This window comes from Genypterus blacodes, unplaced genomic scaffold (assembly GCF_046128005.1).
Source record: "Genypterus blacodes isolate CSIRO-AG114 ecotype Tasmania unplaced genomic scaffold, CSIRO-AGI_Gbla_v1 ptg000040l_1, whole genome shotgun sequence".
Lineage (NCBI taxonomy): Eukaryota > Metazoa > Chordata > Actinopteri > Ophidiiformes > Ophidiidae > Genypterus > Genypterus blacodes.
In genome coordinates, this window is record NW_027466853.1 from 2,977,441 (window position 1) to 2,996,012 (window position 18,572).

Genomic DNA, 18,572 nt, shown 5'->3' on the forward strand with positions numbered 1-18,572 from the left:
TGGCAGCTCTTCCACCCTGTCAAGTTGGATGGGCCTCTCACTCCGCTCTGTATATCATCACTGTTCCCTCTCGTGTAAGCTCCACTCCGGTACAGCCTACATTGTTATCACTACACCCGCCGTCACAATCACCATCACACAGGACATCTACCAGTGACACACAGACCCCACCTTCAGTCCAAACTATGCACCACGCAACATGTTAATAAGAGAAGTAACTTCAATCAAACTATTATAAAGATGCTTAAAGTAAAACCTAATTGAGCCATTACAAAAGAATCACAGCTCTGTTATGTTCTCTTCCACAATTGTCACCAGCTTATGATAACAAAAACTCCCTGTGTTCTATTAGTGTTAACAAAAAGCCAGAGAAGAAGAAATCTAACATATTTTAAGTAGAAAAGAGAGACGTGAACAGCAAGTAAAGGGGTCTAGAAATCAAAAGTTTATATTGTATACAGTGAATATGTCGTTCACCACTTGGGTTCCCTGGGGGCTCATGGTGGGCGGGCTCTGCAGTCTGGCCCACGCAGCACTGGCGGCTGGTTTACCCAAGCTTGGCTGTGCCGAAGCTCTGTCCTATTCACAGGCCTTGAACCATGACCAAATGGCCTCCACACACACACTCACACACACACACACACACCTCCCATCAGCACAGCTAAAACAACACGCAACCGTCCAAAGATAAACAGATGCGCCATAACTGCCATCCTCATCCACTCCATTTACCCACACACAGAGAGACACACACACACACACACACACACACACACACACACACACACACACACAGGACTGCTGAAATACATACATGTGTGGACAATCCTACCAATAAGTTTTCTTCACATGAGCATAGATTTGAAGTAATGCCTCAGTTTAAAGCAACTACCAGTTCTCTTTTCTATACACTAAAACACTAAAACTACACTCTGATGGATGCGGTAAAGTGGGATTATCAGCCGGATGTTGGCCTGAACGAGTCACATCTGACCTTCTAACATGGGTTTAACACTGATCTGACAAACGGAGAACGCAGGTTTCTGTAGTACTTGCACCGTACTATACGGTGACCATATCATTATTGAAGGATGGCTGTAACCTTATAGCAGCTTCTAGTCCGCTCCACTCTCTCTCTTCCCAGTCTTTAAGATTGCGGGTGACCAATCTCGACAAATGTGTTTAACGTATACATTAAAACACGGTTGAGCATAATTTTATGGTTTAGCGGTGATGTATATGGAACTCAAGACGCAGGCCGAAATCTGGTCTGAGCGGTGAGGACAGGAAGGAACTGGTGACAGCTGCCTTTCTGTCATGAACATCTCTTATCCGGACGTCAAATACAGGCTGAGAGTATGAGAGTGATGACGCTGCTGAGACGAGCGGTGAAGCATCTCCAAGGCGATGCCCAGCACATCCATTTATCTTATGGCTACAAAACATGAATGCCTCTGTTCCAGGCTGGGCCGAACCCTGGCACTGAGAGGGGGGCCCCTCGCTGATCTGGCTCCAGCACTGATACACTCACACACATTGATAGAGGAGCTCCTTACACACTCTCAATTCCACGGGACTGCAGAGAAACATCGTATCATCAAAGAAATGACTTCCCATGTCAGACCCAGGCGCCTTTAAGCAAAAAAACACAGGAGTTCAATCAGCTCCATTTGGAGGTTGGTTGGTGCGCGTTCCACGTCAACTGCAAACTGAATACTTAGCACTTACATTTCTGGGCTTGGGATGTGTAGTATTAGCGGTGCATGCGCAATTTACCAGCGGGCCAGCTCTGATAGACATTTGATATTATCTCGCGGGCCAAATATAATTACACTGCAGGAGTTTGACACCCCTGACTTACAGGATGCGTGGAATACACACACACACACACACACACACACGCGCACACACACACGCACAAACACACAAACGCACGCACACACACGCTCTTTAACCCTATCCTCCTGTGCTCTGATTCAGCTGTGCTCTTAGCTCACCGTCCCTCTCCAATGACATCATACCCTGACAATGCCACTATTCATACAGATGTGGCTTACAAAACCTGGAGCTGGACTGCTATTGTAAAACGGCTCCCCTCCTCACAATGAGGAATTCATCCAGAGGTGCTCCTCTACTACTCAAGGAGAGCTGAATGAAACCATCATCAGGGTCATGGTGTAGCCTGATGTTTAACTTCTTACAAATGACTTCATGCTGAGCTATTCCCCTGTCAGTCCGGCTGTAGCCCATGAGAGCGCTGGCACCTCTGCGGCTGCTTCCTTCGCAGCAGAATACTTTCTCACTTTTTAGGGTCAAACTTGATCTTTAGTGATCTGTAAGCGTATTAACTTTTTGCAGTTCTTTGAGTGTGGTGAAACTTTAGAGCAGTAAAGGTCTTATGGTCGAAATGGCAAAAGCTGCAGTGCTGTGTGTGTTAGGTACTTTAATTAGTGGCCCTCTTGTGTAATATGATGTTTCTTTAAGAGACGCACTGTTTTTTCCCCTCCTCAAGTAAAAAGGAGTACATTTAGAACATGCCAACAATTATGTCATCCACCCATCTAGTGCCAGCTAAGCGCTGCAGCCAGAAGAGCTGCAGAAAAGGGAACATATAGTATTGTTTATCTCATAAAAAGCTTAGCACCTGGTGTGATGCTTCGCAACACATTTATTGTCCTTAGTTACAATGTAAACATTTGGGAGATAACAAATAAAACATTTTCATACACCAGCAGCAAAGCAGAACATGTCCACCCCTCCTGTGTGAAGTGAGCAGGCAGTGTGGACGTGTGTGCAGCTCCACAGAGGGACAAGGAACAAGTCCCACCGACTCCAGCTGAGTCATGGCCCATCACTGGCACCCAGCAAAGGTATTTAGAACCAACTTGATAAATAAGGGCTTGTTTGGCTTCCCCCGTCCCAGAAAAGAAAGCAGAGCCAAGATCTTTCATCATCGAAACAAAGATATCTGAGGAGGAGGAGGTTTTTACAAGAGAAATGCTGTGTTTGGGTGTAAAATAAGCATTTCTGTGTGTTTGTCTGCATCGTTATGTGACGCCGTGCAGGGAGGATGACACAGAGCTCTAACAGGCCTGTGTGTGTGTGTGTGCGTGTGTGTGTCTATGTGTGTTTGCTCGTGTGCGACCGTTCACGAGGCCCTGTGGAGCTCTGGCTCTGAGCAGTGACGTAATGCTTTGGCCTGTGTGCACACTGTGGAACTTGGCCTCCTCTCCGCTATGTTTCCTCCACGCTGAGAGGGTCAACTATCCCACAATCTCAAGCACACACAACACACACGCACACCATTCTATCCCCCCGGACCACAACAGAACACAACCACGCCCCGCACCACGAGCAGCCATTCCTTCGTCAGAAAAAAACACTCCAACGAAAACTACTAAAACACTTCGTTCTCAACGTTCCCAGACGATAAAATATAAGCGAGAGGAAAAACATATGAAGCGATTCATACACCATGGAGGCTTTGCTGCGCCACTTTATGATGGCACTTAAGGAGAAAAAGAGGAGGTGTAGGAGAACAAAGATAGTCAGCGATGCAGAGATACAGTCCTCTGGCCAAGAGAGCACAAACAGAGAGCTTTGAATGAGGTATGAGTCCCCAAGGGGCCACAGCAGTCCTCCGCCTCATTAACTATTTACACCAGAGACAGGCTTCCCTGCTGCTCTGGCCCACCACAAAATCAATTAGCCTTCATTAGACCAGACTCTGGACCCGCAGGATGCTCTCTCTGGCAGGGGAGGGTTAATCTTGCAAGCAGGGCTTCCAGTTACCAAAAACACGCGCAATTCATAGAGCACGCCAGCGCACATACACAAAAGTTTCAAAGACAGAAAACTAGCCACCTCTACCAGCAAGAGAAGAAGTCATCTCATGTCAAGCGTGCAGACATGGCTGCCAAAATCCTCACTCGGTATCTCAGAGTATCAATACCAGTCTCTCTCGCCTTTCCCTCGCTCCGTCTGCCTGTCCATCTATTTCCTTCACCCCCCCCCCCCAGCTCTCACGATGTCAACGTTAAGGAGGGCGGGGGAGCGAGCGTGTTCGAGGGTCCATGCCTCAGGGGTGTGGGGTTACAGCGCGGAGATTTCCCATTGGCGGAAAGTCAACATGGTCGGGGGTAATGCGATTAGAGCCGGATTGAGAACGTCGCAGGGGACACATGGGCCTGATCACGGCCCAGTCATCTGATAGCGAGTCCGTATTTATCGACCCGGCCCAGCCGCGGGTATTGCAGACATTAGAGACCCTGTCTATGCTTATGAAACCCACATTGGGAGATCAGCACCCCGATAACACAATTAGACTCTCACTTTCTGCGCACAATCGTGGAATTCCATCAGTTGCGTTCAGACATCAGGGTAGAGAATCTCGATTGATCTGCCTTTGCTTGCCGGGCCTCGTGTAAATGGCCAACTAGCCAGAAAAGTTGTGTGGTTTGTGAGGACTTAAGCCGTCTCAGTGTGTGTGTCTATGTTTATGGGAAGCCTAACAGAGTATTTACAATTCAATTACGCAGATAGGAGAAAAAAAGAGTAAGATGTGTCTGGATGACAGCCAGAGGAGAGATAAGCCTAATATTGTGTTACCCCAGCATGTTACCATTGGACCAGTTGAAGAGATTCAAAAGAGTACAAAGACGATCAATCTTGAGAGAGCAGGAGGAAGAGGGAGAATTAAATGCCCTGGGAATGCTCCCGCTCTCCTCTATCAGAGCAATAACTCTTCTAATGACCTCTGCTACCTCCTCGCTCGCTCGCTCACCCGCTCTGTCTCTCTCTCTCTCTCTCTCTCTCTCTCTCTCTCTCTCTCTCTCTCTCTCTCTCTCTCTCTATCCACAAGATGTTTCTCTCCTGCAAAGTCAGCTATCAGCACAAGCAGTCCAAACACAAAGAACAGCCAAAGCTTTTAATCAAGGGTTTTCATTTTTTGGATAAGAAACTTAACAATAACGCTCTGATTTCTGTGGAGCCATTTCCTTATTCAGACGTTTCTTTTACTTATTTTCAAAACAATTACAGAGTGTTGGCTGATACTTGTGTTGCTGCAGCATCAATCAGTTTATATTACCCCTAAGTGTGTTGATGGTCATCAGTGTATGCCTCCTCAGCTCTTCCGCTTCTCTCACTCTCCACACTCTCTCTGTCTTTTCTTTCTGTCTCTCCTCTCTCACAGCCTCGTCTCAATCCCATTGCTTTTTACTGCCTGCTTTGTGAAGGATGAGGTCATTTGATTTTTCTCCTGCTCTGTTAAACCAGTGCTAACAAGTTACAGGACCTACAGAACATGTTCTGCACATTAAGATATACATCAGGCAGTCGGTGGGCAGCACAGCCACAACCACATAAAGGGTCCTTTATTCCAGCCAGAGTCTCCAGCGCTGCACTGGCAGGTTCAGACACAGCTTTGATTACACACCAAATGATGAAATCCACACAGACCTAAGAGCACAGCTTTGCTGGCACAGCCCAGTGGAAAAGAGAGTTGCAACACATTGAGCTTGAGTGTGTGTGCGTGTGTGTGCGGGTGTGTGTGTGTGCGTGTGTGTGTGTGTGTGTGTGTGTGTGCGTGTGTGTATGTGTATGCGTGCGTGCGTGCGTGTGTGTGTGTGAGTGAGTGTGTGCGTACACATGTATATGCATCTATGTGTATTCATGCATATACTCACCAGTTTGGCCTCTGAGTGCATGGAGGGAATGTGAGTTGAAGAGCAGGAGCTGCTGTGGGTGTGGCCTTGCATACCCATCATAGTGGAGCCCATGGACATTTGTCTCTCCATCTGAAGGACACAACACCAGGGACTGTTTGATAATAACTCACATGAGCTATATGATGCAGCATCAAACTGGATAAATATCAAGCATTTAATCATCCTGTGTGTCTGTTATGGATGTATGTGTGGCGATTCTTGTGGTTAAGTCACAGTGCTTTCATAAACAGAAGGTGTTTGTTCATTTTAAAGTGTGACTCTGGTCCCTTACGGAAGCTTTGAGGGGTAAGATGAGAGAGCACAAAAAGCTGATTTCACGCGACAGGCTGCCCTATGCACAGCTTCTTGTCACGGCAAGTGGAGCTGACCCAAAACAGGAAGCAAGCATGGAGGGACTTAACACAGGAAGCCAGTGCACCAGGGGCGTTGGTTTCTGATAGAGCAGCGAGTGTCAGTCAGACTTCACATGTGGCCCTCTCTGTGTAGAATGTGTTAACAAGGTGAATGAGTTGGGTGCAGGCAAGAGTGAGTTAAGTTTACACAGGGGTTCAAATCTGTCTTCATTTGTATGTGGTTACCCTCATTTTCCCAAATGAGCCTGGTCAGTGTGGTCAATGTGTCACAGGAGAGGCCTGGCTGTGAGGAAATCAGCTGCGTAAGCTGACAGGGCTGAGGTGTCCCCTACACAGTCCTCTAGAATAGGAAAGAGAGCTCTATGTGTGTGTGTATCTGCTGCGGTGGTCTCAATGGGGAGCGGCCCCTTTCCACCCCCTCTGCCTGACCCCCGCTAGGCCCTCGTCTACAGAGACCGAGGCCTAGAACCTGACACACAGCTTTAATTGCTCTAAGTGTGTTTTGTGTAAAAATATCACCCAAACCTGCACCCCTTTCCTGAACCGTCAATCTTCCCCCAAATCGCTTAGCTGTTAATTTAATAAACATGGGAGGCTTTTTCCCCCAGCATAAACACAGGCTGTCTTGTGTTACAATGAGCACATATGTTGTATCATTGGAATCCTGATACGAGGAGCTTTCTCTTCGTTGTTATCATTCCCTGCTTCCCAGTATGAATCTCTTTGACTTAATTACAATAAAGTTTGAATTCTTCACCCAGAGGTAGAATCCTTCACTTCCAATGGGGATGAGGGCTGATAAGACCGTTAAACGGCCATAGAAACAGCAAACTAAGCAAAGGTTGTACAACATCGTACATTGTGGTCACATATATTTGTGCGTGCGAGCGAGTGGCTTTGCTTCTGCATGTGTGTGTGTGTGTGTGTGCTCTGTGCTCCTTTGTGTACTCACAGGCATCAACACAGCGGAGGAGCCAGGCATGGTCGGGTCTGGCAGCGTTCCAGGCATGGAGGCTGGCAGAGGCTGTCTCTGTCTGTTCCGTAGGTGCAGCAGTGAGGACAGAGAGCCAGGGACAGGCCTGCACGTGCACACACACACACACACACACACACACACACACACACCGAGAGAATTCATCAGTATATCAGAGTAATGATTCTCACTCATTCTTTGTTTGTTACCATTCAACACAAAAGTAATATTTGGTCTAGTAATATTCCTAACACCACTGCTGCTAAGCCCCAATATAACTTTTAATCAATTCCATTAATAGTAAAAAGCAGCAAAACATGCGACATATAATACAATTTTGAATTAGGTAAATTGCAAGTAACAAAGTTTACATTGTTTGGCATTTACACTTTAAGTTTTCTTTGATCAACTGTGTCATAGACTGGCTGACATGTGTGTGAAAATAAGTCAATAAATCAACTACTCATCATCACCAGAATTCACTTGTGATGGAAGTTGGAAACAAACAAATACAGCAAATACTGCAGGAATGTTACTGTCAACACGTCTGTGACAGCAACTTAAGGCAAACTCATCTCTGGGGTCTCTTGTGCACTGAACACAGTCGCAACTTTGTCGTTTTCACACTTCCACACTGGTACCATTTTAGCGCTTCATCCGCTTCTCTTTGAGAATAGAAAACTGAGTCTAAACCTTTGCACTTCAAGAGACTTGTATGTGCAGTGCCCTTAAAACAAACAAACTCTTGTTTGTGTCACACAATAGAGAAGAAAAAGAGAGAAATGACAGAGGCGATGATGAATGGCTCATATTTGTCATATAGTGGCCACATCACAGGCGTGAGTATGGAGTCACTATTTACACACTGATGCCATGGTTGAACCCCTGCAGGGGAAAATCTCCCTTAGTAGCCACAAGAAGCGTGTTCAGACCAACAGAGTCCCAACGAGCCACATCAGAAAATCACACACACACACCGACTCACATGTGAGGCGCAGGCAACACTTCAGTGACACAACTGCCACCTCATCTTACTTTGCAGAAGGCCCATTTGCAGCTGCATAGCCCCTAAACAATACTTGCATTCAACTACACCTACATGATTCCCTCAGTAAGCAGCATAATCGATGACCCTCCAGTTATCGGCATCATCATAGATCGATGCTGCAGCCTCCCCGGGTCAATAAAGGCCCATTTCCATTTAGAAATTAGTGCGAACAAGCAGCATTTAGCTTAGCTGCGTTCAAGAGGGTTAATGTAATCATTTGATCACATCATAGCTGCTGGGATTAGGGTAATAGTGAGCAATGAGGGAGTGATGGCCAGATGGGGGGGGGGGGGGGGAGCAGCAGGATCGGTCCCCCCACCTGAATAAATACCTACATGTTTCCAGAGCTAAATATGGAGCATTTACACGCCAGACATATTAGATTGCTCCGCACACACAATCATTACCATCCCAAATGCGTGTCATTCCTGTCCAACACTCCAATTTATCACAATCACACTCATTTAGCAGCACGCATGACATCTGAAAAACATTTTCAATGCAAATATTTCCACATGGAGGGGAGGAGAGAAAAAAGCACAATGAGGTATGCAACCCTCTCTCTCTCTCTCCCTCTCTCTCTATGAGTCTCTGAGTCTCTGAGTCTCTCTCTCTGTCTCTTTCCCTATCTCTCTCTCTGAGTCTCCCTCTCTCTCTCCCTCTCTCTCTCTGAGTCTCTCCCTCTCTTTCAGTCTCTCCCTCTCTCTCTCTGAGTCTCTCCCTCTCTTTCAGTCTCTCCCTCTCTCTCTCTCTCTCCTTCTCTGTCTGAGTCTCTCCCTCTCTCTCCTTCTCTCTCCTTCTCTGTCTGAGTCTCTCTCTCTCTCTCTCTCTCTCCTGAAGTTGAACACTTCGGAGACTGATGGTCTGATGAGTGTGTGTGTGACATGACTATGACTTTAACAGGGAATTCACCCCAAGGAGAAAACTCCTACAACATGAGCTTGGCTCATTGTCCCTAAAAAGTCTATTTGTACTTGTCCAGAAGTAAGAAGTAAATTAAAACAATAAACAAGTTTATTATATATTCTTCATTTAGATCTCTTAACATTTTCTTGGATATAATGTGTACATACACAGTGTGTGTGTGTGTGTAAAGATATAATAAATAAAAACATCTCCCAGACCAATTCTTTTTTTCTTAAGTTGTTGATTTTGTCATTAGTGGAGGTGAAATACGTTCATAGATAAATTGTTAAAGGGTTGAAGATTTATACGGTTATGTAGCCTGAATTTACAACTATACAGCCATATTTGTACAAAATCAAGTGCAAGTGCAACATTTTTTTGGTGGAGCTGGCAACACCACCGACACACAGACACACAGACACAGACACACACACACACACACACACACACACACACACACCATAACACAACCGGGAGGCCCAATGGGAGACATAAAGAGCACATCTGACAAACAGCTCTTCCTCTGCAGGTTAAATCTGGCTCTGGTCGCTGCAATAATGTGTGAAAAGTGAGACGTTTGACTGGAAGAATCCTTCACTCACCTTGTCTGCATACAGTGAGCTGGAAGGTGCTAGGTTCAAATCTGAACAGGGGACCTCCACAGATAGTGATTATTTATGTGTGTGCGTCCTTTTTCCTCACTCTTAACTGCTTTGTATAGAGCAAACACTTCCCTCCGTGTTACAGGATCACATCATGCAGCAACACTCTACGGTAGATATTGGATTCACGCCCTGGTGCATGTGCCAGTGTGTAGCTGTTCATGAAGCTGTGTATGAACATGTGTGTGTGAGTGAGTAATGACAGTGTGTGTGACTGGGCTGAGGCGATTGATAATAGCCTGGGCTGTGGGCCTCGGGGGAGAGCAGGTAGACACTCCACAGTCCTGACCCTGCACTCTCACATTACTGAGTGCCTTGCAGCTCTCAGCTCAGAACCCCCCCTCCCCCCCAACACCCCCAACCCACCCACCCACCCCCGACCCTCTACAAACCCCGCCCCAGTACCCCCACCCCCACTTTCACTCCACCATGACATCACTACAAGCTCTTCTTTCCTCTCTTGCTTTTCTATCTCTTGCCCTGCAGTCCATCTCTCTAAGTTCTCCCCCCTTGAAGTCCCCCCACATTATTTTCCCCAGTGTGGAGAAGAACTGACAACTGGTCATTGTCCTCTTAATCCTGTCTCTCTCTCTCTCTCTCTCTCTCTCTCTCTCTCTCTGTCTCTCTCTCACTCTCTCTCGCTCTCTCGGACCCCTCAGGGTGCCCACGCCCGGACTCAAACCCTTCTGACTGGCCTTTGCTCTCTGTAACACACACACACACACACACACACACACACTAAGCTTTACTGTCCCAATCCTGACAGTCCCAACTCCAAACTCGAGTGCTGGGGACTTAAACACAAGGGGGTTGGCTGCTGTAAAGGCAAGAGCTGCAGAGGAGCAGAGGAGAGAGAAAGAGAGAGAGAGAGAGAGAGAGAGAGAGAGAGAGAGAGAGAGAGAGAGATAGAGAGAGAGTTAGTCTAGTGACTCATATCCTTCCTTTTCTGAATCGGCTCCAGCAATGATGTAATGCTCTTGGCTTTTCGCCCTCCCCCACCCTGTGACTGCCAACCCCCAGATTTCATCCCTCCCTCCTCTATCCCTCTCCTCTTTCTCCTCTCTCTTTCCCTCCTCGACTCGTCCAACATCGCTTGCTCTCGTTCTCTCGTTCCTCGCCCAGTGAAGTCACCGCTCCGCTCTCTCTCTTCTCTCTGGGTAGACACAGCAGCTAAAAACTTTCGAACGTAACCAAAACAGCCCAGGGCCAAGTTCCAGACGTTCGAGGAGACGGTGGTGCAGTCGCCATGGGAACGGAGGTAAACAGAGGGAGAAACAAGGGCCTCAAACAGCTTGCAGCTGCCTGGCTCTCTGAGTAAACACTACACAGAACCTGCCCCTGATTTACTGCCTTTAATCACTGGTGGGAGGAGAGTGCTATGGGGTTTGGACTGAGGAAATAATACGAATCTGATCAAATAAATCAGCCCTAATGGGTTACGACACAGGCTGACTTTTATTAGTGGGCTGAAGGAGGGATGGATGCTGGGAGGAGAGCAGCAGAAAGGAATGGAGGGATGGCGTTGGGATGAGGTGTCTTCACGTCAGAGGGACGGTGGCTGAGTCAAGCTGAGGCAGGCTGAGGAAAGACTGAGTGACACGCTGATGTTCATTAGCAGCGTGGGATTCATCCGGTGTGTGTGTGTGTGTGTGCAGCACCTGACTGATATCGTAACATTTGGCAAACTACGTCCCTTTCGCTTTCAATGATCCCATCCATCTTCATCTTCATCTAGTATGTGATGAGTGCTTCTGCGTGCTCCTCATGGACGGTCTCGTCTCATACTTGATTCCTCTCTTCTACTCTCTCTCTCCATCACTTTTCTGTCTTCTCCTTCCTGTCACCATCTCAGTACAGACACCTTTATTCTCCTGATGCCATTTGTCCACACTTTCATACAAACTTGAGCTCTCTCTTCCTTTCCGTGTGCAGACCCGAGTCTTCTCCTCAGCCTGTGCACTGCTCTACACCTGCTCTCTCTCTCTGATCCTTCATTTCCCCCCTTCCATCTACCTCTGATCCCCTCTTCCTCTCCTCGGCCCACCTCTGATCCCCTTTTCCACACTTCCATGCAGTGTGATCCCTGTGCTGGGTGATGCTGTGAGGCATGTCCCTGTATGTGATTTGCTGGTGCAGGAGCCTGCATGTGTGGTGGCCCCGGGGCACGGATGACACAGGCCTGCTGGAATGAGAGGGAACAGAGTCTGGGCGTTCCTCTACAAATGCACTATTAAACCCACTGCAGTACACAATGAGCTCATCTTAATTCAGGTCAGATGTACATCCTACATTCTCTCTCTCTCTCTCTCTCTCTCTCTCTCTCTCTCTCTCTCTCTCTCTCTCTCTCTCTCTCTTCTTCCTTGTTTGCTCTTTCATACACTCCTTCGCTTCTCTCTTCCTTTCCCTCCCTGCCAGCTTCTCTATCTGGACTGGTTTTCCTCAAACATTTCAAACTCTTATTGCCCGTGGAGAAGCGTATTTGTCATGTGGAGGCCTGAGGGCACCTCCAGGCATTCCGTGGCTGTCCAGGGGCCCCTGCACTCAGAAGGGATCTCCCTCCATCCTCTCTCCTCCTCTCTCCTTACTTCCCTCAAATGCAATCTTATCATAAACAATAATAAGGGAAGTTTAGTTTTAACTGTGCGGCTCACGAGGTCAGAGTTTGTCTATGGAAACGTAAAAAGCCTGTAAGTCTCTTTGGTGCAAAGAGCGGAAGCACAATTGGTGCAGATATCACATGCATGGGTAAAGGTATTATGCAATGTATGACTATCTGATAATTGACAACACAACTACTGATTAATGTGAAAAACAATAATAATAAATGTGATGTAATTTGTTGATAAGTGCATCCAACATATGATCCTCAATTTGCTTTTCAGGATGATCCCATTAGCTTTATGTTTTTTGGGGGAAAGAAAGAAAACGAATTATTTTTAAACCCTATCTGTCATTCAGGGAGCAGAGAGTGATGCAGTGAGATGGTCGGACTCTTTGCATTACGCTGTGCAGGCGTGAAGAAAACAAACATCTATTTATGCTACTTCGATTACAAGCTAAAACAAGGGCCGGCACTCGCCCATGGCTCTGAGAGGTGTGAGAAACAAAACCACAAATTGACTTCCTTCAGAGCTCAGCACGAAGACTTGACAGCCCAATTTAAGGTTGCTTGCACACACACACACACACATACACACACACACACACACACACACACACACACACACAAACACACAGTAACGGCCTGAAGTACATTTCAATCCTGCAAGCATACAAGCAAACATTTTGTTACTTTTGTTACTTTTAGATGAAAACAAAGCAAAAATGGAAAACATTATGATCAATTTAGAAGTGGTAGCGTTTGTTGTTTTCTAGGTCACAATGTCCTCGACCAGATTTGAGTCCCCGTTCCATAAAGGCACCTGCTGGCTCAGATGTGCGGCCAAAACTGAGAGTCATATTTAAATATCACCGCCAAATAACGAGCAGAAATTCTCCTACATCTGTACAGTAATCACAGCTCAGGCAGCTGCATTCAGGCTGATTGTGCTACGTAATGGAAATGATTGGATAGAAGGACCACATTTTCAGCGCCGGTGTGCCCATCTGCCCCCACAGCTCTTCTTACAAGTCAAGAGGTTGAGGTTTCAACAAAATGTTGTAACTCACATGGTTGACTGGTAATGTCCAACAAGTTTAACTCTGACATAACTAAGGGCCAGATGTTTATTATTGAAAAGAGAAGAGGAAATCAAAACCTTTGTATGACAATGAGAGCAGTGGCATTCAGACGCTGCTGGCTGCTTCTTATGCATGGTGATAACACTGGTTTGTGTCAGGGTGTGTGTGGCTCCTCCAAAACTTTGTTTAGGGGCTTGAAGCAAAAAGAGAGAGAGAGAGAGAAAGAGAGAAAGAGAGGATGAGAGAATGAGAGAAAGAGAGAAAGAAAGAGAGAGAGACAGAGAGAGACAGAGAGAGACAGAGAGAGACAGAGAGTCCTCAGGTTTCACAGCTGCAGGCCCGGCTCAACCCTTAAGTAAATGGACTCAAGGAAAGCCAATCCTAATTGATTCCAAGCCTCAAAGCTCTTTAGTAAACATTGTGGAGCAATGAAAATGACTTGTTATCCTAATTCATTGGAGGATCCACGCTGTGCGCTCATCACAGCCCAGAACCAGAAGGAGCAGAACGAACCTGAGCTGACAGTGCCTGTTGATTTCTCCATATTGACGGAGATTTTTGCACCCAAGTGCTCCACCAGTTCATGTGGACTGGGTGTATACATGTATACACACGTGGACAAAATGTATAAGGGGACAGTGACTTGGGTTAATGACCTGTACAGTCGGGTTGTTTATAATAGTGTTGTTGAAGATAAAAGTTGTGTTCAGTGCCAAAGTAAAACTAGTGAGACCACATTGAGTGGTTCACTGGCTTATCAACGTGAGGGGACCCATTGATCTGACCCTCGCTGGGCTGCCCGACTGTTTATCAACCCAGGCAGAGCACAGAGAGCCGGCGAGGCGGCCGGCTCATTCTGTGAGGAGGAAATTCCTGTGGAGAGACCCTGTGCTTCCTGTGGAAGCACCGCTTCTCATTGGAGGAGTTTCCTCAACCTGTTTTCTTGCTGGTGAACATTTCCAACAAGTTTTCTCTCATATGAATCTCAGCTCATCCAGCCCAACCCTGTTCACATGTTAGGATTCCCCTGAAGTAAAGAAGCGTCATCCGGCTGCTGCTCATGCACAGAGGCTGTAACTGTAGCTGGCAGTTATGTGCCATTCTGTGGGTGGAAACCACCACCACATGCCATACCACATCTGATTTTTAAGTGATTTATGTGTTTGTGTGTGTGCGTCTGTGAGTATGTGTGTGTGAAGAGTAAAACCACCACTTTCTCAATCAATAAGATTGGTGTCAGTGAGCGATTGTGCGGAGGTGAAGCTGCACAGAAGAGTCTTTAATGACAGGTAAACTCAGGTAAAGCAGGCCCAACAACGGCTCTGTTACTGGCACTGATTGCTGTGGAAGAAATTCCATCCCTGTCCGAGTGAAAGAGCCTGACGGAATGTCAGTCCGGCTTAGTGATGTGCCTCCCATCCAATATTCACTACCTCTACACAGAGCCATCTCAGGCCTGAACACAGAGCCATCTCAACACACAACTAGCGCTGGTTTACAGTAACAAGGGCATTGCAAAAGCTTGGGGATGGTTAATATGAATATCATTTAGAAGAGGGAGGCAACAGCAAGAAGGACATAAGGTGAAAAAGCGGATAGCTTTATGTTTATTGGTGGAGTCACAATAAACATGCACATATGTGTCCTCAGCATACTGATGATGATGGCTGCTAATGCTGTCTGTTCTATCTACCTATTGAAGTGAAGCAGAGATGTGAGGTTGTGGTTTCCATTCCCATACAGTGAGGTGAACTATTTTAGAGCATGAAAGGCTAAACCGCTGTAAAAGCAGCCCTGGCCCAGGCCTCAACAATGACCTCATCTGGTCCTCTGGGACCCTCTTTGGCGGGCTCTGCTGTGGGACAATACTGAATGAAGAGCAAAACATGAATCGCAAGCCACACACACACACACACACACACACACACACACACACACACACACACACACACACACACACACACACACACACACACACATACACAGACTGCTCCGAGTGTAACAAAACACTGACATTACCTCAGAGACTACACAGGGATGACAATCGGCATGGACACAATGGGAGCTGGCCATGCCTGAGGCCATGGCTGTGTAAGGCAGGGGGCGTGCTGGAGGTGAGGCCATACTCTCCCAGCATGCCGCACGTCATGTGGGATTTAACAGCACTTTGGCCATCAGCAACCAAACATCTGATCACACAATCACACAATCCACTCACCCTATCTGTCTGTTTGTGGATGGAGCCTGAGTGATGACCGAGCTGGACTGAGGCGAGGGCAGAGCCTGTTGGATCACTATGCTGGTGTCATGGTTGGCCATCCGTGAGTGAGACTGCTGGTGCTGACCTTGGCCAGCCTGGCTGTGCAGTGCAATGTTCTGCAGAAAGAGGACAGTGAAGGTAATGTGAGGCTTTCTGCTCCATACAAACACCCAGAAAGACACGCGGTTGGTTTATTTTGCCCCTGTTACACGTAAAGGCAAATACATTCCACAATGAACCCCGGAGGAGTTAGAGTATATATTCCAGAGCTTTGCCAACGTGTCCCGACTCGTAGGAAAATAGCAAGCTGAGGAGATTTGCTGAGGTTAAATCTAAGAGGAGATGAAGTCAGTTAGGAACCATCAGAGGCTTGATGTGATCATTGATCAACATAATTGTCCAGCTGGTCTGTTTGGTATTTATGACTTAATGACTATGAATCAGATTCATATAACTTGATATACACATCATATGAGTGTATGTAAGCTCTGGTGTGAGTGTGTGAAGTTATCAAGTCCTCCTGAGTCAAAAGGCAAAAGTGCAAGTCAGCAGGGTCAAAGGTCAAAGTCAAGTTGCAAGTTGTTGATGTCAAGTCGAGTCTCAAGTACGCAAACTTCAGCCCACACCCCTGATAACCATCCTGACATGACAGCGTTTGTTTCATGTTTGAGTAAATTAGCTACCCAGTTACTTTTATATCTATAAATGAATGAGCTCATTTTTCTATGAATGGGACTATTGCTCTCCCTCCTCTGTCTCCAGCCTTCACTCCTTCTCTCCCTTCATTTCCCTGTGCTGTGCCTTCTCAGAGAGTCCTGCGTTGACTCGCCTTGTGCTGACTTAGCAGAGCCTCCCGTCATAAACCACACAGGCTGAGGAGGCCAGACGAGGTGCAGACGAGCTCCAGAGACAAACCACGCAGACGACAGCTTAGCTCTGGCCTGCACAAACATTAGATAAGCAGTCTGTCTTGTGATGTGACCCATGCCCGTGTTCCAGGGGCAGATCCATAATGCATAAATGATCACACCCTCCCCTAGCACCCCTCTCTGTCAAATGTCCCTGCTTTGCAACTCTCCTCACTTGCAGTCGACTTTCTGGCGAGCTCTACTATTGCTACTACAAACGTCCTCCCAGGGGTCCGTGTTTGCGTCGGGGAGGAAACAGGACTCCCTGCTTAAGAGACGGCCGAGGAGCAGTTTGAAGTTACAGGTGGAGAACCTGATCCCCTTTCGCCTCACCTGTGGCGGATGATAAATCTACACCTCCTCCCCCTGTCTGTCACTGTCAACAAGACTGATGGGAACTGGGGCACACGCAGAGAGAGAGAGAGGGAGAGAGAGAGAGAGAGAGAGAGGAGAGAGAGAGAGAGAGAGAGAGAGAGAGAGAGAGAGAGAGAGAGAGAGAGGGAGAGAGAGAGAGAGAGAGAGAGAGAGAGAGAGAGAGCTGGATACACAACAAATGACTACGCTGTCAGGATGAAAAGGTGAACATAGAGCAGATCAGTCAGAGGTGTGTGTGCATACTTGTAGTGTATCTGTTCATAGTGTGTGGGCTGCAGTGAGTCTGACCTAACTGAGCTGTGGGTTTCAAGAGGTATCTCCCTCACTACCTGTTTGCTGTCCTCCTGCTCCTGCGCTTTGCAGAACTCCTGCTCAATGGAACAGTCCAGCTCGCTGAACAGTCCCACCTCCTCACAGTTCTTCAGGAAGCGCGTGGGCGTGGGAGTCTGGTCTGAAAATCAAGAAGGATGCAGGAGCACAGCTTTAAAAAAAAGACAAAGTTAAACAGTAAAACATTAGCAGCCATTGTAAGAAAACAATCCCTCCACACTCTCAGAGGGAGATACGGACTCTGACAGCCCCATTTCAGCTGATACAGTCCAGATCGTCACACAGATCAGGTTTCAGGCAGTTGAAGGTGATTTTAGGATCAGGCTTGTTTCAAAGGCTAAGAGCAAACTTCCCTGTATTTTTATCTGTTCTGGCTAGACGGAGGATTTGACTCAACACACAAAATATGATGTAAGGATGTAATTAATATAATGCCCAGGATGTAATTAAAGCTCTGTTAATAACCAAGCAAGCACTGTTGATTTTCATGTGAGGATGATCGCAAATGAAGCAGCTAAATCATTGTGCGTTTGTTGCCCTGTTCAACTGAATGTGACTTTTAACCACCGACTATCTTATCCTCCAAGGTCTCAATAAGAGAAATGGTTCGAGCTGTAATTCAGACACCGGGAGATAAGGACACCCGGCCTACAAAATCCGATCCCTGTTGTCCACTGGGTGTAAATAATGAAGAAGACACAATCTGGGCTCAGTCCGGGTCTAGTGTGGCCGGGCACGCAGATCCAGGCATATGGATCAGATCGGCCTTGGGGGGGGTTTGACGCTTCACACGATCGATGAATTCGATACAAAGTATGGCCCTGGTATTAGACCCTGCCCCCTTCTGTAAGATTAATGGCTAGATTGTGGCCTAATGAGACGGCTGAGGGAGGAGAGGACGTCCCTTTGGCACCATCTTAGCTTCACCTGGCTTGTTCTCCCACTCACACGTCAGCGTCTCTTCGTGTCATGTACGTAAACAAACAACCATTATAGACTTGTGGTGAGGCTCCCTGTTGATAGACAGGTGTGTGTGTGTGTGTGTCTGTGTCTGTGTCTGTGTCTGTGTCTGTGTGTGTGTGTGTGTGTGTCTGTGTCTGCGTCTGCGTCTGTGTCTGCGTCTACACGTGAGTCATCCAGACGAGCACACCTGCAAATAAACCTTGTATCGAACTGAGGTGTAACTCACCTGATAGCATGTTGTCGTTCTTTATGGAGGGGAACTTCAGGGTCATCTCATGTTTGTGTCGGTGTATCATCAGGTGGTCCTCCGTTGGGAATCGCTGCAGAGGTTCACAAAGAAGCGCTGAGAGATGCTTATGCACAAATGGGCTAGAAGAGTTCTGT

The 18,572-nt window shown here is 47.1% G+C and overlaps 1 protein-coding gene across 1 annotated transcript in view; it reads right to left on the bottom strand.

Annotated features, from left to right (window-relative positions):
• creb5b (cAMP responsive element binding protein 5b) overlaps window positions 1-18,572 on the bottom strand; it is a 32,360-nt gene that overhangs the window by 7,646 nt on the left and 6,142 nt on the right. The window contains exons 3-7 of the mRNA XM_076148533.1: window positions 18,415-18,508; window positions 17,225-17,346; window positions 15,571-15,728; window positions 7,035-7,161; window positions 5,688-5,798 (exon numbers count right to left, since the gene is read on the bottom strand). Coding sequence (XP_076004648.1) covers window positions 5,688-5,798; window positions 7,035-7,161; window positions 15,571-15,728; window positions 17,225-17,346; window positions 18,415-18,508 — 612 coding nt within the window. The remainder of the gene's footprint in view (window positions 1-5,687; window positions 5,799-7,034; window positions 7,162-15,570; window positions 15,729-17,224; window positions 17,347-18,414; window positions 18,509-18,572) is intronic.